Source organism: Poecilia reticulata, chromosome 18, assembly GCF_904066995.2.
Source record: "Poecilia reticulata chromosome 18, P_reticulata-male-v2, whole genome shotgun sequence".
Classification (NCBI taxonomy): domain Eukaryota; kingdom Metazoa; phylum Chordata; class Actinopteri; order Cyprinodontiformes; family Poeciliidae; genus Poecilia; species Poecilia reticulata.
Genome location: NC_088847.1, coordinates 20165490 through 20190448, shown reverse-complemented (window position 1 = coordinate 20190448; position 24959 = coordinate 20165490). Strand labels below are relative to the sequence as shown.

General features: G+C 38.5%; 1 protein-coding gene and 1 pseudogene across 2 annotated transcripts in view; both read right to left on the bottom strand.

Moving 5' to 3' along the window:
* LOC145548899 (scavenger receptor cysteine-rich domain-containing protein DMBT1-like) overlaps window positions 1-18019 on the bottom strand; it is a 34378-nt gene extending 16359 nt beyond the window's left edge. Inside the window, 10 exon segments of the mRNA XM_081599982.1 lie at window positions 1574-1885; window positions 2422-2728; window positions 8315-8437; window positions 8440-8618; window positions 10825-11001; window positions 13822-14133; window positions 14605-14841; window positions 14844-14915; window positions 17054-17365; window positions 18007-18019. Of these exon segments, the coding sequence (XP_081456108.1) occupies window positions 1574-1885; window positions 2422-2728; window positions 8315-8437; window positions 8440-8618; window positions 10825-11001; window positions 13822-14133; window positions 14605-14841; window positions 14844-14915; window positions 17054-17365; window positions 18007-18019 (2044 nt within the window).
* Window positions 18020-18497: 478 nt separating this feature from the next.
* LOC145548898 (scavenger receptor cysteine-rich domain-containing protein DMBT1-like) overlaps window positions 18498-24959 on the bottom strand; it is a 10397-nt pseudogene continuing 3935 nt past the window's right edge. The window contains exons 2-5 of the transcript XR_014084855.1: window positions 23836-24029; window positions 22911-23217; window positions 19511-19822; window positions 18498-18885 (exon numbers count right to left, since the gene is read on the bottom strand). The product of XR_014084855.1 is annotated as a scavenger receptor cysteine-rich domain-containing protein DMBT1-like (transcript). The remainder of the gene's footprint in view (window positions 18886-19510; window positions 19823-22910; window positions 23218-23835; window positions 24030-24959) is intronic.

The following is a 24959-nucleotide window of genomic DNA, read 5'->3' as shown; positions in this document are numbered from 1 at the left end:
AGAGTCCCCAGGCTCAGTTTCCTCAATGGAAGGCATGTTGGTGGGATTTAGGAGGTCTTTGAACTATTCTGCCCACCGATCCACAATGTCCCGAGTCGAGGTCAGCAGCACACCATTCCCACTATAAACAGTGTTGTTGCTGCACTGCGTCCCCCTCCTGTGACGACGGATGTTGGACCAGAATGGCCTCAAAGCCATGCAGAAGTCTTTCTCCATGGCGTCTCCAAACTCCTTCCATGTCAATGTTATTGCCTCAGCAACCACTCGTGCCAGATGCCTCTTCAGATGCCAGTGACCATCAGCTGCTTCTGGACTTCCACAGGCCAAAAAGGGCCGATAGGACTCCTTTTTCAGCCTGGCGGCATGTCTCACCGAAGGTGTCTACTAATGGGTTTGAGGGTTGCCGCTGTGACAGGCACCGACAATGTTGCGGGCACAGCTCCGATAAGCCGCATCTACAATGGAGGCACAGAACATGGTCCACTCAGACTCGATGTCCTCCATGAGTAAGAGACTGGCCACCAGGTGCTCGCCATCATGCCTCCCTCCAGACCTGGCTCTGCAGTGTGGCACCAGTGACCTGCAACTGGGCGAGGGAACACAAATCCAACGTTCTCATCCGCCATAGGGGTCCTCATGCTGCGCCTTGTCCCTCGGGAGGACTGTGGGTGGTTCTCCGTACCAGGCCCTTTGATAAAGGCTGTCATGTCCTTGTATGACCGGTGTCAGAGTCTAATAAAAATGTAGGACTTTTCTGCCTTGGTGACCCTACCAGGGGCATGAATCCCCAGACAGCATAGCTTCTAGGATCATTGGGACACTCAAACCTCTCCACCACAACAAGGCAGCCCAAGGAGAGGGTTGTCACCTTAATGTCAGGAACATTAAGGTACCATCCTTATAAAATCTTCTTGTAGAGTCTATCAGGTTGCCTCCACTAATACAAGATGTTTTGTTTAGGAATATGTCTCTTTACTACAAATAAGCTGAACATCTGTAGAAAGATGAGCAGTTTGTGGATTCTTTTAATTATTGTGTGTTATAAAGCATAAATGGTTTTTAACCATGTAATTTCACATTGCAAAGTATATGTACACCGTTGTCTCTGAACTTAGACTTGAAACTCTCCATAAGAAGAAACAACCTGTGGCCCAATGAAATAAGTTAACATTTATCCCTTATTAATTCTTGTCTTTTTTCTTCCAATCAAGAGGATTTGTTTTTTTATTCCACAGCAATTTATTAAGTCTTGCATATTTCTGACTTGTTGTTCCTGAAAAACAGAAATCCCTGGTTTCCTGCTAGAATGACCAGGAATGCCAGTATACTAAGAGTTGCATTTCAAAGTAGCAGAAAGCTAACACAAGTTAACATAGAGGTTAAAGAAATAGTGTAACAACCCATAACATTAATAATTATCTGAAGAAATTGTTAAGTGACCTAAAAAAGTGGTTTACAGTTTTGGGACCAGTGTTTTAGATAACTTCAAACAACTCTCACTGGTGCACAAAGAGGTTAAGTGATAAATATTTTCTATAAAGACATTTGTTTGAGAAATAAATGTCAGCTTCACCTGTGCAGATGACACCAGCATCTTGGCCGTGTCCACAGTAATTGAACCCAAATCTTTGATGCCGACACTTTGTAAGTGAAGTTTCATTTCCCAAACACGACATGTCATCGAGCCAGATTTGTCCAGTTCCTTGACCGAAGAAAGCATAATTGGTAGCAACCAGCGCCGTCCCACAGTCCAACTGTCTACAGACCACTTCGGCATCTGTTAAGTCCCATCCATTATGACAGACTGTTCCCCAGACACCATTGTGGTAGACTTCAACTCTTCCAGAACATTGTGTTGATCCAGCACCAGCTAACCGGATCTGGTCTAGAAGCAGAAGAATAAACATAAACAATATTTAGCTTTGATATACAATTCATAAAACACAAAATAAATTCACTCACCACCAACAAGAGAAAATGAGTCAAAAGAGTGCACTATTCAGTTTGCTGAGAAACACCACAAAAAGATTTAACCAAAAACTGTGTTTAATTGTTGAATCAAATTAAACACAGTTTTTGGTTTATATGTATATCTTTTATACATATAAAAGATATATTGTATCTTTTATATGTATAAAAGATACAATATATTCTGCTGTCATTCCTATTGTTTTGGTGTATGTTGGAATTTAGTCAGATTCATCTGCTGTGTTCCCTCCTATTGTTAGAAAGTTAGATTTTTTCATCTCTTTTCTTGATCACAACTAAAGCAAACTACTAAATAATTGTATTTGACAAAACAATATGATCTGGAATCCAGAAAGTGATTTTCTATTTGGGGACTTTTATTTTACTTATTCACACAACATTTAAAGATATTTAAACAATATCTTTACTTTATTAAATAATTGTTAGTTTCACCTGAACAGACGACACCAGCATCTTTCCCATGTGTGCAGTTATGGATCCCAAATCCTTGATGCTGACACTCTGTAAGTGAATCTTCATTTCCCACACACGACACGTCATCAAGCCAGATTTGTCCTGTTCCTTCACCAAAGGTGGCATTACTGGTAGCAGACAGCGCTGGTCCACAGTCCAGCTCTCTACAGACCACCTCAGCATCTGTTATGTCCCATCCATCATCACAGACCGTTCCCCAGACACTGTTGTGGTAGACTTCAACTCTTCCAGAACATTGTGTTGATCCAGCACCAGCTAACCGGATCTGGTCTTGAAGCAGAAGAATAAACATAAAACAATATTTAGTTTGAGTCTCCTAAAACACAAATCAATTCATCCTCATTTAAATAGAAAAAAACATGTTAATGTTTATAAAAACTATTTTGTAGCAAGTGAAAATTTGTCCAAAGATTACACTGATCAGTGAAATGAAAAAACACTTAAAAATTAGAAAAAACAAAATGTGTTTAGAGCTTCATTATTGTTACATATGTACAAAAAGTAAAATGTATACTGTTGTATAGCTATTCACATTAATCCAAACAGCTGCTCTGGCGTTATTAGTATATTTGACTATGTTGTTGTAAGCGAGTCTGATTCATCTGCTGTGTTTTCTCTACTGTAATTCTCAAGTTTTATATTTTCATTTCCAACCGTTGAGCATAATTTAGCCTTGTTGGATATTTCTGCATGGGGTGGCTTAAGACTTACCAGCAATTTGGTGATTCAGTCTAATTACATTCACAATTTATTTATTTTTTATGCTGCAATTTAGGATTTAAATATATATGCATATTTTAATACATGTGACTCGTTACCTTTCTGTGGTGTGTTAGGTTTTCTAAAGCTTTATCTGTCCGAAACATTTCAAACCCTCAACATATCAAGATGTACTTCAGTCTAGAGAAATATCATGTTTTGACGAATGGAGTTACGTGGATCAAAGAAGAGTTACAGGTATTCTGTAGGCCAGTGGTTCCCAAACTTTTGTCCTGCGCCCCCCAGGGGTTTCCAAACATTTCTGGGCCCCCACTATCGATTACAAATAGCTGAGTGGTTGAACGACATGTGTTTGCGGGGGATCGACTTTTAGGGGGCAAATGAATCTATGTAGCTGAACATAGACAACAACATAACCTACAAGCTACTTGTTAACAAGCTTAAGGTGCTGTATTGATATTAGCTAGTCATCATTTAGCTATCATTACCTGCATCCAACAGCTTTACTCAACTCAGTCGGTTATCTTTATTTTTTTAAGAACCGAATAATTATTTGAATATGTCTACTCCCCAATCCCTCCTCAAAAAATCTGATAAATTAATCTTTCTTTAATACCTTCACACTCTCTCAATAGGCATCTTCATATTTATAACACTCTAAAATAACATGCCCTATTGTTTCAAACTTCTCACAATAATCACACTTTCCAGTTTTATGCTTTTGTATTTTAAAAGTGAATAATTAAGCCCTGTATGTCCAAACCTTAACCTTGTTATTATTCTTTCCTCCTTCCTGTTTCTTCTTCCCTTTCTTTTCCTTCTACAAACTTTGAATTTATAAACCATCTTCCTGTTAAACCTTCATCCCAGCTTCTCTGCCATATTTCATCAGCTCCTCATTGATTTACTTTTCACTTCAGATTTGCTGTCCTAACAGTAAAACTAATAGGATTATGTTTTGCCTTCTTTGCCGTTTTATCAGCCCTCTCGTTACCTATTACCCCTATATGTCCTGGAACCCATACAAAACGACTACTAAGCCCATATTTGTATTCTAAATAGAGTTTGATATATTTCTAATAAGATGTCCATCCTACAATCCATATTGTTATATGTTATGCTTATCAAAGCCGAGTTTGAATCGGAGCAATTATTGCTTGCAGTGGTTTTACATCCTCTATCCATTGTAATGCCAATAGTATAGCTAACCATTCTCCTGTATAATTGATAACCCATCCGTAATTCGCTTCCCTATTTACAAATTGAATTCTGGGATTGCAAATGCTATTCCTATTTTTCTGGCTCTTTTGATGCATCTGTAAACTTGGACATGTCGATAATACTGATTTAATGTGATTGCACTGAATATCTATCTACCACATTTGATTTGTCTTGTTTCTTTACCATTAATGATTTATCTACTATTGTTTCTGGTAGAATCCAGGGTGGTATAATTGATATTGGATCTGTTTAACTAATTTCTAGAATATCAATTTTAAATTCCTTTATGTCCTTTTCAATTTTCAATCTATAACTTCTTTCTTTTCCTTTTCCCAACATGACTTTAAATTTCCCGAGTTGGATGATCACATTTATTACCCATCAAATTTAACCAATAATTAATTCCTAGTTTAGTTCTCCTTAGATCTAATGGCATTTCTCCCGTTTCTATTTCTAATGCTGCTGTAGGTATTGTTTGAATGCCCCAGTGCACAATCTTAATGCTTGATGTTGAATATTGTCCAATTTATCTAGATGAGTTTTAGCTGCTGAACTGTAAACTAAACAACCAAATCAAAGTCAGATCTTATCATTCCTGTATAAATCTGTTTTAACGATTGTCTGTCTGCCCCCATTCACTACCAGCCAAACACCTTAATATATTCAACTTTCTCTTACATTTATCAACAATCTTTTGAATGTGAATATTCCATTTTAATTTTTCATCAAACTACAAACCTAAACATTTTATACTCTTTACTTGCTCTATTTTTTGATTATATAATTTTAATTCTATTACTTTGTTTGTTTTTTTCTGAGAAAATATAATTACTTTTGTTTTTCCCACTGGGAATTTAATCCCCATTTCAGAGCCCACACCTCTATACTGACCTTTTGTAATTTCTATACTATAAACTCAATATTTTTTCCATATTGCTCCATCATCTGCAAAGAGTGAACAATCCATATCCTTTCCAATATTTTTGAATATGTCAATTATCATAACCGAAACAATAATGGACTTATAATACTACCCTGTGGCGTTCCATTTTCCACTATATATTTATCTGAAACTATTTCTCCAATTCTTACCTGTAATTCCTGTTGTTAAAAATCTTAATCCATTCATATATTTTCCTTTAATCCCCAATTTGTGTAACTTAATTAATAACCCTCTACCACATCATATCATATGCCTTTTCAATATCGAAAATACTGCCACTACACTTTCTTTGTTACTTGAGCTCTTCTAACTAACTTCATGCTCAAGACATAATGTTGACTCATTGGTGCACTTCCCTTCACAAAACCCCTTTGATAATTAAAAATATCAATTTTTATTTAAATAATACACTAATCTATATTAATCATTTTTCCATTATTTTACATAAGTTTGAAGTTATCCTATGGCCTATAACTTTCTGGTTTGAATGATCTTTTCCTGGTTTAGCTATTGGTACAATAATAGATTCCTTCCATAACTCTGGTAATTTTCCCTCCTCCCATATTTTATTGAATAATTGTAATATTATAGCTTTTGGCTTATCACTTAGTTGACTTATTCTATACCAAATTTTATCTTTACCTGGTGGTGTATTTTATTTTTTAAGCACACAATTAATTCCACTATGGTAAAATCAACATTCAAAAATTATTTATTTCTTCGTCACTCTGTATTAAATTTTATACTCAACAGTATTTCTCTTCCTTTTCTTCCCTCTTCGCTAATGTTATTTGTGCTATGATCTTACTAAATAATTTGCCAATACCTCAGCTTTATCCTCATCTCCATTATATCAACATTCTCTACTTTTAATACAGGATAATCAAACTTGTTTTTAATACCATTCATTTTTAAATTACTTCCATATCTTTTCAATTTTGTATCTCTCTCTATTGTATTACAAAAATTTTCCAATAGTCTCCCTTAGCTTTCTTTATAATCCTCCTTACTACCTGTGAAAAGTTCTTTGCGTTTTGCAGCCATGATTCTAACACACCTGTGTGATTAGAACCCCAGCAGGTCTCCTTCACTGCCGCACAGGTGTAAACCCAGTAGCTCTCATGTTGCGTTTAAAGGCAGCTTGGAAAACAGTTACCAAATGTTACAACGGATTAAAGTTTCAACTGCTGATAAAAGTGAAGAGGACACAGATATGGGAAGGTGGAATCCCTACTGTATCAAATTGACATAGGAATAAAAGAGTTGGCCGTTCTAAGGTAAAAACCCAGCGCATACAGCGTTCATGTTGGGGTTTCTTTGTTTGATTTTTTTCTTTTCAACCAGATGGCTTCCGCGCCCCCTGCAATGGCACGGCGCCCCAAGTTTGGGAACCATTGCCTTAGGCAGAACAAAGGTAGGCCTCAATGTATTTTAAGCACACTATTGGGTTTTAAACAGGTAGAATTAGCCATCTTACTGTATGATATCAACTTAAAGGAACCCATCCAAAAATAAACAATTAGGAAAGCAAAAGGTTTCTAAAGGAAGTGAGGACAGATTGGAAAAGAAACGGTCAATTTTATTTTTATTTCATTTTCTTTCTTAAATTTGTGAAGTTAAAATAATCTAAGCAAATTTAGTTTAGGGACACTTTATGTTTTGTTTTATTAACCTTCAATTCCTTCACTATTTATTTTATCCTGACATATTCTGACTATATAATTTAATTTAGAACCCCATATTGGGAAATACTGACACAAGTTAACAGTGGTTATAATCTCTTAGTAAATGTATTTGAACAAAACAGATGCTCTAGAATTCAGAAGAGATTTATTTAGGGACTTTTACTTTACTGGACCCAGGGTCGCCATATAAGGGGGGAACGTTAGGACAATCCAAGGGTTCCCACATTTTTTCCCATATAAATTGAAAAAAATGAGACTGTCAATTACAAAATTATTATATTTTGTTTTCTAAATTGTTTTAGCAGAAATATTAAATGTTACCCCTCAAACCCAAAAAGCACACATTTGCTCTGACACCCCTGGATGAAATGGTTCATCCCTGCTTAGCGCTTCATGGTGACGGTGTTCGCAGCAGTCAGCGAAGACAAGACGACTGTGGCAGTTAGTGTGCTGCCAATAAATGATAAATCAGGTTTTCAAAAATAGAGAAGAAATGGTAAGCTATGTTAAGAAATACATTTAAATAAACTAGTTTTAAAATTACATGTCTTGATTAAATAGCCTAATATAGTTTTAAATTAACTTATTCTGCCTATTGACCTTTGTTTTACTTGTAGTTACAGCAGATTCTTTTATCTGCCTTTTGTCTGTCTGGAAACAAATCAGGAAACGTTCCAGCTTTTCACACTGATCTGTTAAGCCATAAACCAGCAGGAGTTCAGGAGAAGCTCTGCTTCCACTTTATTTAGACAATGGGGCAAATGGCTTTAGGGAGAGGGTCAGAGACAGGTCCTGGTTAGATGAGCAAGATATCCTATTTGAATAATTAATACAAGAATATAAACTTTTACACAGAGCAACAATTAGATTTGCTCTTGCAATTGTCCAAAAACATCTTTGCTTTTGATTGTCGTTTCCATCTTTTGTCTTTTTCCTTCTCAGGTAATTCATGTGTTGTTTGTGCTCTGAGGTTTCTGATGTTTTGTGATGTGCTTTTCTGGTGATAGTATGCATCTGTCTTGAATAAATGCTGTTATTGTGATGCTGTTATCTCTGCGTGATCTCAGTCTTTGCGCACAGCATTTTCTGATCTGGGCATAAGAGAGATATACGAGTCAAAGGTTTTGAAGTTCTAGATTTTCTCTCTAATAAGAGTCAATTTGTAACCCAGTTTTTCTTTAATTATTTTTTGTCATGGTGCACAAGATTCCTGGTGCCACCCTTGATAGACAACCCAACATTTAAGCCTTTAAGTGTTTCATTAAATATTTGTTAGTTTCACCTGTACAGACGACACCAGCATCTTTCCATGTGTGCAGTTATGGATCCCAAATCCTTGATGATGACACTTTGTGAGTGAATCTTCATTTCCCAAACACGACACGTCATCAAGCCAGATTTGTCCTGTTCCTTCACCAAGGTAGCATTACTGGTAGCAGACAGTGCTGTCCCACAGCCATCTGTCTACAGACACATGGCATCTGTTAGGTCCCATCCATCACCACAGACTGTTCCCCAGACACCGTTGTGGTAGACTTCAACTCTTCCAGACATTGTGTTGATCCAGCACCAGCTACGGATACGCTCTAGAAGCAGAAGAAGAACATAAACAATATTTACCTGATTTGAATTTCCTAAATTACAATAAATTCAGTCAATGTTCCAATAAATTATTTTCTATTTTAAAAAACCATTTTCTATAAAATGTTAACATATAAAACTCATTTTTCAGAAATGTTCTTTCCAGCAAGATAAAATGACTTAATGGATACATTGATCAGTTATCTAAAAGTTATAACAATGCAATATATTTGATCTCCAATATTGAACCAATTGTTACATATGTACAAAAGTTAGATGTACAGGTTTGTCTGTCCCCATTATGAAGCAGCTGCTCTGTCATTAATAGTATTGAGGGGAAAGCTGGATTTGTCTGATTCATCTGCTGTTTTCTCTCCTGTTATTCATAAGGTTGATATTTTCATCTCCATCCTTTGAGCATAATTTAGCCTTGTTGGACATTTCTAGAATAACTAATTGGTCTCTGTTGTGGGGTGCTAAAACATATCAGCAACTTGGTGATTCTGTCTTATTAAATTCATAAATCATTATTTTTTATGCTGTAGTTTAGGATTTAAATGTGCACTTTAAGCTTGTAGCTCATACATTTCTGTTGGCTCTTAGGTTTTCTAAAGACTTACCGCTCTGAAACATTTCAAATTATGAACTAAGATGTGTTCTGTCTAGAGAGATAGCCATGTGTTTGACTGATGGAGTTACACGGATCAGAGATATTTCTATGCTTTATACTCCTGATCAGCTGATTGTAATTCAGCAACACTGGTCATTGAAATTCCTGTGCTAAAGTAAGGTAACATCTAAACATGCAGGGCAGTGTGCCTTGAGGACCAGGGTTAGGAACACTGATCTAAACTAATTTAGCTCAGAGAGCACTTTCTCTGCTGTTTTAATAACAGTGGATTCCTCCATAACATTTCTTATGTACACTATTATATTTCTTCATGTATCATTTAAAACTCAGAATTGTACAATTAACCAAAGTTAACATTGGTTAAAGACATTTTGTACAACTAATGCAACTCTAAGTAATTGTGTTTGAACAACTTAATGATCGTAAATCCAGATAGTGATTTTCTACTTCTGGACTTTTATTTTACTGGTTCACACAACCTTTAAGCTTTGACAATCAGTATATTTAATTAAAGATTTGTCAGTTTCACCTGAGCAGATGACACCAGCATCCCCAGTGTCCCCCCAGATCACAGTATTGATCCCAATCCTTGATGCCGACAGTGTGCAGTGAAATTCATTTCCCAACACACGTATTCAAGCCAGATTTGTCCAGTTCCTTGACCAAAGCCAGCATTATAGGGAGCACTCAGTGCTGGTCCACAGTCCACTCTCTACAGACCACCTCAGCATCTGTTAGTCCCATCCATAATGACAGACTGTTCCCAGACACCGTCATGTAGACTTCACTCTTCCAGAACATCGTGTTGCTCCAGCACCAGCTAACCGGATATAGTCTAGAAGCAGAGAAGAAACATTCACCAATATTTAGCTTGGATTTGATTTTCTACATCACAATTACATTCAGTCACCACTAGCAGATAAATGACTTAATGGATACACTGTTCAGTTATCTAAAAAGTTAGAAGCAATGCAAATATGTTTGGAGCTCCATTATTGAAGCAATTGTTACATATGTACAAAAGTAAGATGTACAGGTATGTCTATCCACATTAATGAAAGTAGCTGCTCTGTCATTAATAGTATTGAGAGGAATGTTGGAATTTAGTCTGAGTCATCTGCTGTGTTTTCTCTCCTGTTATTCATAAGTTTGATATTTTCTCTCCACCTTTGAGCATAATTTAGCCGTGTTGGGCACTAATCAATAACTTGGTGATTTTGTCTTAGCACATTCCTAATATTATTCTTTCATGCTGTAATTTAGAATATAATTTGTGCCTTCAAATACTTGATTTGTTACAAACATTTCAAAATCCTCAACATGTCAAGATGTACTTCACTCTAGAGAAAGTTATTTACTAGTTGGGGGACTTATATTTTACTGGTTCACAGAAAATTTAAGCCTTTAAACAATCAATATATTTAATTCAACATTTGTCAAGTTTCACCTGAGCAGACGACACCAGCATCTTTTCCATGTGCACAGTTATGGATCCCAATCCTTGATGCTGACACTCTGCAAGTGAAGTTTCATTTCCCAAACACGACACGTCATCAAGCCAGATTTGTCCTGTTCTTCACCAAAGGAGGCACTACTAGTAGCAGACAGTGCTGGTCCACAGCCCAACTGTCTACAGACCACATGAGCATCTGTTAAGCTCCATCCATCATCACAGACCGTTCCCCAGACGCCGTTGTGGTAGACTTCAACTCTTCCAGAACATCGTGTTCCTCCAGCACCAGCTAACCGGATACGCTCTTGAAGAACAAACATAGAACAATGTTAACTCGGATTTGTTCACTTTTACATCTTCTACAACATAAAAATCAAAATGTTTTAGACACGTAGCACCAACAGACGCAGCTACTGTATCTATTTGCTCAATGGTAGAAATATTTGACGAGGTAGCACATATAGTCAGAACACCAGGCCTGCATGGATTAACAAATATCCAGCCTGTAAACCTGTGCAGTTTATGCTCCTAACATATTTGTTAGAATATATTCACCAAATCCTTGATTTGGACCCAATATTATTTTCGGTTTTGTTTTGTTTATTTCTGTTTTTCTGTTCCTCTTAGTTTATCAGGTATGCCCGAGTTCAGTTTTGTTTGATCATTTTTAATTAGTTTCCTGATTTGAGTTTACAGATTTTTATTAGACTCTGACACCGGTCATACAAGGACCTAAGAGCCCGTATCAAAGGGTCCGGTACCTCATTCTCCCAGAGAACCCCACACAAGACCCCCGAGGGACAAGGTCCAACGCCTTCTCCAAGTCCACAAAACACATGGAGACCGGTTGGGCAAATTCCCATGCCCCTCCAGGACCCTGCTGAGGGTGTAGAGCTGGTCCAGTGTTGCACAACCAGGACGAAAACCAAACTGCTCTTCCTGAATCCAAAGTTCGACTATCCAATGGACCCTCCTCCCAGGACCACTGAATAGATCTTATAAGGGAGGCTTACGAGTGTGACCCCCCTGTAATTTGAGTACACTCTCCGGTCCTCTTTTTGAACAGGGAACCACCACCCACCCTGGATTGCATCCCCACTGCCAATCCAGGGAAACTACCCCAATGTCCATGCAATATTGCAGAGTTGCGCCAGCAAACACAACCTTACAACATCCAGAGCCTTTAGAAACCCAGAACGAAACTCATCCACCCCAGTGGCCCTTCCACAGAGGAGCTTTCTAACCACCTCGGCGACCTCGTCCCATAGATTGGAGAGCCCGACCCAGAGTCCCGAGGCTCAGTTTCCTCAATGGAAGGCATGTTGGTGGATTTAGGACGTCTTTGAAGTATTCTGCCCACCCACCCACAATGTACTGAGTCGAGGTCAGCAACACACCATCCCCACTATAAACAGTGTTGTTGCTGCATGCGTCCCCTCCTGAGATGCCGGATGGTGGACCAGAATGGCCTCACAGTCACGCAGAAGTCTTTCTCAATGGCTTCTCCAAATGCCATCCATGTCCGAGTTTTTGTCTCAGCAACCACTCGTTTCAGATGCCGCTTCGGCTGCTGTGACCATCAGCTGCTTCTGGACTTCCACAGGCCAAAAAGGGCGATAGGACTCCTTTTTCAGCCTGACAGCATGCCTCACCTAAGGTGTCTACCAACGGGTTCGAGGGTTGCCGCTGTGACATGTACCGACAACCTTGCGGCCACAGCTCCGATAAGCCGCATCAACAATGGAGGCACAGAACATGATCCACTCAGTCTTGATGTCCTCCATCACCCAACATGTCAAAGATCGGCTGGAGATGGGAGTAAAGCTCCGTCTCACATGGGACTCTGCTACACCTTCCCAACAGACCCTCACAACATTTGGGCCTCAAAGGGTTTCATGTAACTGAGGATCGGACCGCCAATGTCCACTCCCTCGGCTGTCGCCCAACACACAATGAACCTGACCACTTTGGCCTCTCTCACAGGTGGTGGGCCTGAGGGGAGCCATGTCTCCTCATCAGGTTGAGCCCGGCCTGGCTCCATGAGTAAGAGCCTGGCCACCAGGTGCTCGCCATTATACCCCCCTCCAGGCCTGGCTCCACAGTGGGGCACCGGTGACAGGCATCCGGCCGAGGGAACACCAAATCAAACGTTCTCATCCACCATAGGGGTCCTCAGGCTGCGCCTTGTCCCTCGGGGAGACCTGTGGGTGGTTCTCCGTACCAGGCCCTTTGATAAAGGCTTTCATGTCCTTGTATGACGGGTGTCAGAGTCTAATAAAAATGTAGGACTTTTCTGCCTTGGTGACCCTACCAGGGGCATGAATCCCCAGACAGCATAGCTTCTAGGATCATTGGGACACTCAAACCTCTCCACCACAACAAGGCAGCCCAAGGAGAGGGTTGTCACCTTAATGTCAGGAACATTAAGGTACCACCCTTATAAAATCTTCTTGTAGAGTCCATCAGGTTGCTTCCACTGATACAAGATGTTTTGTTTAGGAATATGTCTCTTTACTACAAATAAGCTGAACATCTGAAGAAAGATGAGAAGTTTGTGGATTCTTTTAATTATTGTGTGTTATAAAGCATAAATGGTTTTTAACCATGTAATTTCACATTGCAAAGTATACGTACACCGTTGTCTCTGAACTTAGACTTGAAAACTCTCCATAAGAAGAAACAACCTGTGGCCCAATGAAATAAGTTAACATTTATCCCTTATTAATTCTTGTCTTTTTTCTTCCAATCAAGCGGATTTGTTTTATTCCACAGCAATTTATTAAGTCTTGCATATTTCTACTTCCCTGCAGGCTGACTTGTTGTTCCTTAAAAAACAGAAATCCAAGGTTTCCTGCTAGAATGAACAGGAATGCCAGTATACTAAGAGTTGCATTTCAAAGTAGCAGAAAGCTAACACAAGTTAACATAGAGGTTAAAGAAATAGTGTAACAACCCATAACATTAATAATTATCTGAACAAAATGTTACGTGTCCCAAAAATGTGATTTACATTTTGGGACCAGTGTTTTAGATAACTTCAAACAACTCTCACTGGTGCACAAAGAGGTTAAGTGATAAATATTTCTGTAAAGACATTTATTTGAGAAATAAATGTCAGCTTCACCTGTGCAGATGACACCAGCATCTTGCCAGTGTCCACAGTAATTGAACCCAAATCTTTGATGCTGACACTTTGTAAGTGAAGTTTCATTTCCCAAACACGACATGTCATCGAGCCAGATTTGTCCAGTTCCTTGACCGAAGAAAGCATAATTGGTAGCAACCAGCGCCGTCCCACAGTCCAACTGTCTACAGACCACTTCGGCATCTGTTAAGTCCCATCCATTATGACAGACTGTTCCCCAGACACCATTGTGGTAGATTTCAACTCTTCCAGAACATTGTGTTGATCCAGCACCAGCTAACCGGATCTGGTCTGGAAGCAAAAGAAGAAACATAAAACAATATTTAGGTTGGATATACAATTCATAAAACACAAAATAAATTCACTCACCACCAACAAGAGAAAATGAGTCAAAAGAGTGCACTATTCAGTTTGCTGAGAAAAGACCACAAAAAGATTTAACCAAAAACTGTGTTTAATTGTTGAATCAAATTGTTATATATGTATAAAAGATAAATACTGTATATTCTCCTGTCATTCTTATTGTTTTGGTGTATGTTGGAATTTATTCTGAATTATCTTCCATGTTCGACCCTATTGTTCACAAGCTAGATTTTAATCTCTTTTCTTGATCACAACAAAGCAAACTACTAAATAATTGTATTTGACAGAATATGATCTGGAATCCAGAAAGTGATTTTCTATTTGGGACTTTTACTGATTCACACAACATTTAAGCCTTTAAACAATATCTTTACTTCATTAAATATGTGTTAGTTTCACCTGAACAGACGACACCAGCATCTTTCCCATGTGTGCAGTTATGGATCCCAAATCCTTGATGCTGACACTCTGTAAGTGAATCTTCATTTCCCAAACACGACACGTCATCAAGCCAGATTTGTCCTGTTCCTTCACCAAAGGTGGCATTACTGGTAGCAGACAGCGCTGGTCCACAGTCCAGCTCTCTACAGACCACCTCAGCATCTGTTAAGCTCCATCCATCATCACAGACTGTTCCCAGACACCATTGTGGTAGACTTCAACTCTTCCAGAACATTGTGTTGATCCATCACCAGCTAACCGGATCTGGTCTTGAAGCAGAAGAATAAACATAAAACAATATTTAGTTTGAGTCTCCTAAAACACAAATCAATTCATCCTCATTTAAATAGAAAAAAACATGTTAATGTTTATGACAAAGTGGTTCAGTTTATGTTGACCACTTGTCCCTTATTTTTTCTCATTCACTTACTTTCTATATTTGGTTATAATGATTCATTTGAACATTGCAATTTTGCTTCACTTACTATCCCGGGTTTGTTTGTGTTAGCATTATGTTGCAGTGTCTATCTATGTATGTTTAGGTTAAAGTTACTATTTCTGGATTATGGTTGAATTTGTTTCAAGGTATATTTAAGGTATTTATTTTTCTTTATACTCAACATCATTTGTCCTTGTACAGTCATGGCCAAAAGTTTTGAGAATGATTTAAATGTTAATATTTACAAAGTCTACTGCTTCAGTTTTTATAATGGCAATTTGCATATACTCCAGAATGTTATAAAGACAAATCTAGCAAGTGAAAATTTTGTCGAAAGATTACACTGATCAGTGAAATGAAAAAAAAAACTTAAAATTTGAAAAAGCAAAATGTGTTTAGTTTCATTATTGAACCAAATTGTTACATATGTACAAAAAGTAAAATGTATACTGTTGTATATTCAACATTAATGAAAACAGCTGCTGTGCCTTTATTAGTATTTTTGACTATTTTGTTGTAAGTGAGTCTGTGTTTTCTCAACTGTTATTGTCAAGTTTTATATTTTCATTTCCAACCGTTGAGCATAATTTAGCCTTGTTGGATATTTCTGCATGGGGTGGCTTAAGACTTACCAGCAATTTGGTGATTCAGTCTCATTACATTTGCAATTTATTTATTTTTTTATGCTGCAATTTAGGATTTAAATATATATGCATATCTTAATACATGTGACTCATTACATTTCTGTGGTGTCTTAGGTTTTCTAAAGCTTTAACTGTCCAAAACATTTCAAAACCCTCAACATATCAAGATGCACTTCAGTCTAGAGAAATATCATGTTTTTGACGAATGGATTTACGTGGATCAAAAAGTGTGAACAGGTATTCTCTAGGCAGAACAAAAGTAAGTCTCAATGTATTTTAAGCACACTATTGGTTTTTTTTAAAGTAGAATTAGCCATCTTAATGTATGATATCAAACTTAAAGGAACCCATCCAAAAAACAAACAATTAGGAAAGCCAAAGGTTTTCTAAAAGGAAAGTGAGGACAGATTGGAAAAAGAAACAACTGTTCTTTCTTAAATTTGTGAACATTTTTCATTTTTTCTCAATATGGTTGTGGTTGCAATTTAGTCTTAGTCAAAATTAGAACATTTTGTGGGGATGCCTGGACTTACTATTCATATTTTTCTAAAACTCAAATTTGAAAAACTCCTGTATTAAAATAAAAAAAAGTAAGTCAAAATAATCTAAACAAATTTAGCTTACGGACCCTTTATGTGTTGTTTTATTAAACCATCAATTCCTTCACATATTTATTTTATCCTGACATATATTGTGACTATATAATTTAATTTAGAACCCCATATTGGGAAAATACTGACACAAGTCAACAGTGGTTAAAATCTCCAAGTAAATTTATTTGAACAAACAAGATGATTGGAATTCAGAAGAGATTTATTATTTAGGGACTTTTACTTTACTGGACCAGGGTCGCCATATAAAGAGGGAACGTTAGGACAATTCACAAGGGTTCCCACAATTTTTGTCCCATATAATTGAAAGAAAATGGGGACCTGTCATTACAAATTAATTATATTTTGTTTTCTAAAATTGGTTTAGCAGAAATATTAAATGTTACCCCTCAAAACCCAAAAAGCACACATTTGCTCTGAACACCCCTGGATGAAATAGTTCATCCCTGCTTAGCGCTTCATGGTGACGGTGTTCAGCAGCAGTCAGCGCAAGACAAGAGTGACTGTGGCAATTAGTGTGCTGCATAAATGATAAAATCAGGTTTTCCAAAAAAAAAAAATAGAGAGAAAATGGTAAGAGTCTCAATTGTAACCCAGTTTTTCTTTAATTAAATGTTTTGTCATGGTGCACAAGATTCCTGGCGCCACCCTTGACTAGACAACCCAACAATTAAGCCTTTAAAGTGTTTCATTAAAATATTTGTTAGTTTCACCTGTACAGACGACACCAGCATCTTTCCCATGTGTGCAGTTATGGATCCCAAATCCTTGATGATGACACTTTGTGAGTGAATCTTCATTTCCCAAACACGACACGTCATCAAGCCAGATTTGTCCTGTTCCTTCACCAAAGGTAGCATTACTGGTAGCAGACAGTGCTGTCCCACAGCCCATCTGTCTACAGACCACATGAGCATCTGTTAGGTCCCATCCATCACCACAGACTGTTCCCCAGACACCATTGTGGTAGACTTCAACTCTTCCAGAACATTGTGTTGATCCATCACCAGCTAACTGGATACGCTCTAGAAGCAGAAGAAGAAACATAAAACAATATTTACCTTGGATTTGAATTTCCTAAATTACAATAAAATTCAGTCAATCTTCCAAAAATGTATTTTTTATTTGTAAAAAAAACCCATTTTCTATAAAATGTTAACATATAAAACTACATTTTTCAAGAAAATGTTCTTTCCAGCAAGATAAAATGACTTAATGAATACTTTGATCAGTTATCTGAAAAGTTAAACGCAAAATATGTTTGGAGCTCCATTATTGAACCAAATTGTTACATATGTACAAAAAGTTAGATGTACAGGTTTGTCTGTCCACATTAATGAAAGTAGCTGCTCTGTCATTAATAGTATTGAGGGGAAAGCTGGAATTTAGTCTGATTCATCTGCTGTTTTCTCTCCTGTTATTCATAAGGTTGATATTTTCATCTCCATCCTTTGAGCATAATTTAGCCTTGTTGGACATTTCTAGATAACTAAATTGGTCTCTGTTGTGGGGTGGCTAAAAAACATATCAGCAACTTGGTGATTCTGTCTTATTAAATTCATAAATCATTATTTTTTCATGCTGTAGTTTAGGATTTAAATGTGCACCTTTAAAGACTTGTAGCTCATAACATTTCTGTTGGCTCTTAGGTTTTCTAAAGACTTACCGCTCTGAAACATTTCAAAATTATGAACATAAGATGTGTTTCTGTCTAGAGAGATAGCCATGTGTTTGACTGATGGAGTTACACGGATCAGAGATATTTCTATGCTTTAATATCCTGATCAGCTGATTGTAATTCAGCAAACACTGGTCAATTGAAATGTCCTGTGCTAAAGTAAGGTAACATCTAAAACATGCAGGGCAGTGTGCCTTGAGGACCAGGGTTAGGAAACACTGATCTAAACTAATTTAGCTCAGAGAGCACTTTCTCTGCTGTTTTAATTAAACAGTGGATTCCTCCATAACATTTCTTTATGTACACCTATATATTTCTTCAATGTGTATTTCATTTACAACATCAGAATTGTACAATATAACCAAGTTAACATTGGTTAAAGGACATTTTGTAACAACTAATGCAAACCTCTAAGTAATTGTGTTTGAACAAAACTTAATATGATCCTAAATCCAGATAGTGATTTTCTACTTCTGGACTTTTATTTTACTGGTTCACACAACCTTTAAGCCTTTGAACAATCAGTATATTTAATTAAAGATTTGTCAGTTTCACCTGAGCAGATGACACCAGCATCCCCCCAGTATCCACAGCTATTGATCCCAAATCCTTGATGCCGACAGTGTGCAAGTGAAATTTCATTTCCCAAACACGACACGTAATCAAGCCAGATTTGTCCAGTTCCTTGACCAAAGCCAGTAAAATAGGGAGCACTCAGTGCTGGTCCACAGTCCAACTCTCTACAGACCACCTCAGCATCTGTTAAGTCCCATCCATTACGACAGACTGTTCCCCAGACACCGTCATGGTAGACTTCAACTCTTCCAGAACATCGTGTTGCTCCAGCACCAGCTAACCGGATATAGTCTAGAAGCAGAAGAAGAAACATTCACCAATATTTAGCTTGGATTTGAATTTTCTACATCACAATTACATTCAGTCACCACTAGCAAGATAAAATGACTTAAATGGATACACTGTTCAGTTATCTAAAAAGTTAGAAGCAATGCAAAATATGTTTGGAGCTCCATTATTGAACCAAATTGTTACATATGTACAAAAAGTAAGATGTACAGGTATGTCTATCCCACATTAATGAAAGTAGCTGCTCTGTCATTAATAGTATTGAGAGGAATGTTGGAATTTAGTCTGAGTCATCTGCTGTGTTTTCTCTCCTGTTATTCATAAGTTTGATATTTTCCTCTCCAACCTTTGAGCATAATTTAGCCGTGTTGGGCACTAATCAATAACTTGGTGATTTTGTCTTAGCACATTCCTAAATTATTATTCTTTCATGCTATAATTTAGAATTTAATTTGTGCCTTCAAATACTTGATTTGTTACAAAACATTTCAAAATCCTCAACATGTCAAGATGTACTTCACTCTAGAGAAAGTTATTTACTATTTGGGGACTTATATTTTACTGGTTCACAGAAAATTTAAGCCTTTAAACAATCAATATATTTAATTAAACATTTGTCAAGTTTCACCTGTACAGACGACACCAGCATCTTTTCCATGTGCACAGTTATGGATCCCAAATCCTTGATGCTGACACTCTGCAAGTGAAGTTTCATTTCCCAAACACGACACGTCATCAAGCCAGATTTGTCCTGTTCCTTCACCAAAGGAGGCACTACTAGTAGCAGACAGTGCTGGTCCACAGCCCAACTGTCTACAGACCACATGAGCATCTGTTAAGCTCCATCCATCATCACAGACCGTTCCCCAGACGCCGTTGTGGTAGACTTCAACTCTTCCAGAACATCGTGTTGCTCCAGCACCAGCTAACCGGATACGCTCTTGAAGAAGAACAAACATAGAACAATGTTAACTCGGATTTGTTCACTTTTACATCTTCTACAACATAAAAATCAAAAATGTTTTAGACACGTAGCACCAACAGACGCAGCTACTGTATCTATTTGCTCTATGGTAGAAATATCTGACGAGGTAGCACATATAGTCAGAACACCAGGCCTGCCTGGATTAACAAATATCCAGCCTGTAAACCTGTGCAGTTTATGCTCCTAACATATTTGTTAGAATATATTCACCAAATCGTTTATTTGGACCCAATATTGTTTTTGGGTTTGGTTTTGTTTATTTCTGTCTTTCTGTTCCTCTTAGTTATCAGGTATTCCCGAGTTCAGTTTTGTTTGATCATTTTTAATTAGTTTCCTGATTTGAGTTTACAGATTTTTATTAGACTCTGACACCGGTCATACAAGGACCTAAGAGCCCGTATCAAAGGGTCCGGTACCTCATTCTCCAGAGAACCCCACACAGACCCCCGAAGGACAAGGTCCAACGCCTTCTCCAAGTCCACAAAACACATGGACACCGGTTGGGCAAATTCCCATGCACCTCCAGGACCCTGCTGAGGGTGTAGAGCTGGTCCAGTGTTGCACAACCAGGACGAAAACCAAACTGCTCTTCCTGAATCCAAAGTTCGACTATCCAATGGACCCTCCTCCCCAGGACCACTGAATAGATCTTATAAGGGAGGCTTACGAGTGTGACCCCCTGTAATTTGAGTACACTCTCCGGTCCCTCTTTTTGAACAGGGAACCCCCACCCACCCTGGATGGCATCCCCACTGCCAATCCAGGGGATCTACCCCCAATGTCCATGCAATATTGCAGAGTTGCGCCAGCAAACACAACCTTACAACATCCAGAGCCTTAAGGAACCCAGAACGAAACTCATCCACCACAGTGGCCCTTCCACAGAGGAGCTTTCTAACCACCTCGGCGACCTCGTCCCCAGAGATTGGAGAGCCCGACCCAGAGTCCCGAGGCTCAGTTTCCTCAATGGAAGGCATGTTGGTGGGATTTAGGACGTCTTTGAAGTATTCTGCCCACCGATCCACAATGTCCCGAGTCGAGGTCAGCAGCACACATTCCCACTATAAACAGTGTTGTTGCTGCACTGCGTCCCCCTCCTGTGACGACGGATGTTGGACCAGAATGGCCTCAAAGCCATGCAGAAGTCTTTCTCCATGCGTCTCCAAACTCCTTCCATGTCAATGTTATTGCCTCAGCAACCACTCGTGCCAGATGCCTCTTCAGATGCCAGTGACCATCAGCTGCTTCTGGACTTCCACAGGCCAAAAAGGGCTGATAGGACTCCTTTTTCAGCCTGGCGGCATGTCTCACCGAAGGTGTCTACCAACGGGTTTGAGGGTTGCCGCTGTGACAGGCACCGACAACGTTGTGGCCACAGCTCCGATAAGCCGCATCTACAATGGAGGCACAGAACATGGTCCACTCAGACTTGATGTCCTCCATCTCACAATATGTCAAAGTTTGGCCAGAGATGGGAGTAAAGCTCCGTCTCACAGAAGACTCTACCATACGTTCCCAACAGACCCTCATAACATTTGGGCCTGACAGGTCTGACCGGTTTCCTCCATCACCACCAGAAATAACTCACCACCAGGTAGTGGTCAGTGGACAGCTCCACATCCGAGTGTCCAAGACATATGGCTACAGATATGATTAAAATAATGACAAAGTCAATCATCAAACTATGTCCAGCCCTCTCAAGGAGACTGGCTCCAGAACCAGAGCCTTGCGTCGAGGTGATGCCGACTATTTCTAGTCGGATTCTCTCACACACTAGCTTGGCTCTTTCCCTACCAGAGAAGTGACATTCCACATCCCAAGAGTCGGCTTCTGTAACTGAGGATCGGACTGCCAGGGTACCTTACTTGTCTGCCGCCAACACACAATGCACCCGACCTTTGGGCCTCTCACAGGTGGTGGGCCTGGGGTTTGCCATATCTCCTCTTCGAGTTGAGCCCGGCCGGGCTCCATGAGTAAGAGCCTGGCCACCAGGTGCTCGCCATTATGCTCCTCCAGACCTGGCTCTGCAGTGGGGCACCAGTGACCTGCATCTGGGCGAGGGAACACCAATCCAACGTTCTCATCCGCCATAGGGGTCCTCAGGCTGCGCCTTGTCCCTCGGGAGGACTGTGGGTGGTTCTCCGTACCAGGCCCTTTGATAAAGGCTGTCATGTCCTTGTATGACCGGTGTCAGAGTCTAATAAAAATGTAGGACTTTTCTGCCTTGGTGACCCTACCAGGGGCATGATCCCCAGACAGCATAGCTTCTAGGATCATTGGGACACTCAAACCTCTCCACCACAACAAGGCAGCCCAAGGAGAGGGTTGTCACCTTAATGTCAAGAACATTAAGGTACCACCCTTATAAAATCTTCTTGTAGAGTCTATCAGGTTGCCTCCATGATACAAGATGTTTTGTTTAGGAATATGTCTCTTTACTACAATAAGCTGAACATCTGTAGAAAGATGAGAAGTTTGTGGATTCTTTTAATTATTGTGTGTTATAAAGCATAAATGGTTTTTAACCATGTAATTTCACATTGCAAAGTATATGTACACCGTTGTCTCTGAACTTAGACTTGAAAACTCTCCATAAGAAGAAACAACCTGTGGCCCAATGAAATAAGTTAACATTTATCCCTTATTAATTCTTGTCTTTTTCTTCCAATCAAGAGGATTTGTTTTTTTTATTCCACAGCAATTTATTAAGTCTTGCTATTTCTACTTCCCTGCAGGCTGACTTGTTGTTCCTGAAAAACAGAAATCCAAGGTTTCCTGCTAGAATGACCAGGAATGCCAGTATACTAAGAGTTGCATTTCAAGTAGCAGAAAGCTAACACAAGTTAACATAGAGGTTAAGAAATAGTGTAAAACCCATAACATTAATAATTATCTGAAGAAATTGTTAAGTGACCTAAAAAGTGGTTTACAGTTTCGGACCAGTGTTTAGATAACTTCAAACAATCTCACTGGTGCACAAAAAGGTTAAGTGATAAATATTTTCTATAAAGACATTTATTTGAGAAATAAATGTCAGCTTCACCTGTGCAGATGACACCAGCATCTTGCCAGTGTCCACAGTAATTGAACCCAAATCTTTGATGCTGACACTTTGTAAGTGAAGTTTCATTTCCCAAACACACATGTCATCGAGCCAGATTTGTCCAGTTCCTTGACCGAGAAAGCATAATTAGTAGCAACCAGCGCCGTCCCACAGTCCAACTGTCTACAGACCACTTCGGCATCTGTTAAGTCCCATCCATTATGACAGACTGTTCCCAGACCCATTGTGGTAGATTTCAACTCTTCCAGAACATTGTGTTGATTCAGCACAGCTAACCGGATCTGGTCTAGAAGCAGAGGAAGAAAGATAAAACAATATTTAGCTTTGATATACAATTCATAAACACAATAAATTCACTCACCACAACAAGAGAAAATGAGTCAAAAGAGTGCACTATTCAGTTTGCTGAGAAAACACCACAAAAATATTTAACCAACAACTGTGTTTAATTGTTGAATCAAATTAAACACAGTTTTGGTTTATATGTATATCTTTTATACATATAAAAGATATATTGTATCTTTATATGTATAAAAGATACAATATATTCTGCTGTCATTCTTATTGTTTTGGTGTATGTTGGAATTTAATCAGATTCATTGCTGTGTTCCCCCTATTGTTCACAAGTTAGATTTTTTTCATCTCTTTTCTGATCGTAACTAAAGCAAACTACTAATAATTGTATTTGACAGAACAATATGATCTGGAATCCAGAAAGTGATTTTTTATTTGGGGACTTTATTTACTGATTCACACAACATTTAAGCCTTTAAACATATCTTTACTTCATTAAATAATTGTTAGTTTACCTGAACAGACGACACCAGCATCTTTCCCATGTGTGCAGTTATGGATCCCAATCCTTGATGCTGACACTCTGTAAGTGATTCTTCATTTCCCACACATGAACGTCATCAAGCCAGATTTGTCCTGTTCCTTCACCAAAGGTGCATTACTGGTAGTAGACAGCGCTGGTCCACAGTCCAGCTCTCTACAGACCACCTCAGCATCTGTTATGTCCCATCCATCATCACAGACTGTTCCCAGCACCTTGTGGTAGACTTCAACTCTTCCAGAACATTGTTGATCCAGCACCAGCTAACCGGATCTGGTCTTGAAGCAGCAGAATAACATAAACAAATTTAGTTTGAGTATCCTGAAGCACAAATCAATTCATCCTATTTAAATAGAAAAAACATGTTAATGTTATAAAAACTATTTTGTAGCAAGTGGAAAATTTTGTCCAAAGATTACACTGATCAGTGAAATGAAAAACACTTAAAATTTGAAAAAGCAAATGTGTTTAGAGCTTCATTATTAAACAAAGTGTTACATATGTACAAAAAGTAAAATGTATACTGTTGTATAGCTATTCAACATAATGAAAACAGCTGCCTTGGCGTTATAGTATATTTGACTATGTTGTAAGCGAGTCTGATTCATCTGCTGTGTTTTCTCTACTGTTATTCTCAAGTTTTATATTTTCATTTCCAACCGTTGAGCATAATTTAGCCTTGTTGGATATTTCTGCATGGGGTGGCTTAAGACTTACCAGCAATTTGGTGATTCAGTCTAATTACATTCACAATTTATTTATTTTTTATGCTGCAATTTAGGATTTAAATATATATGCATATTTTAATACATGTGACTTATTACATTTCTGTGGTGTCTTAGGTTTTCTAAAGCTTTATCTGTCCGAAACATTTCAAAACCCTCAACATATCAAGATGTACTTCAGTCTAGAGAAATATCATGTTTTTGACGAATGGAGTTACGTGGATCAAAGAAGAGTGAACAGGTATTCTGTAGGCCAATGGTTCCCAAACTTTTTGTCCTGCGCCCCACCAGGGGTTTCCAAACATTTTCTGGGCCCCCACTATGGATTACAAATAGCTGTGTGGTTGAACGACATGTGTTTGCGGGGGATCGACTTTTAGGGGGGCAAAATGAATCTATGTAGCTGAACATAGACAACAACATAACCTACAAGCTACTTAAACTTAAGGTGCAAGCTTAAGGTGCTGT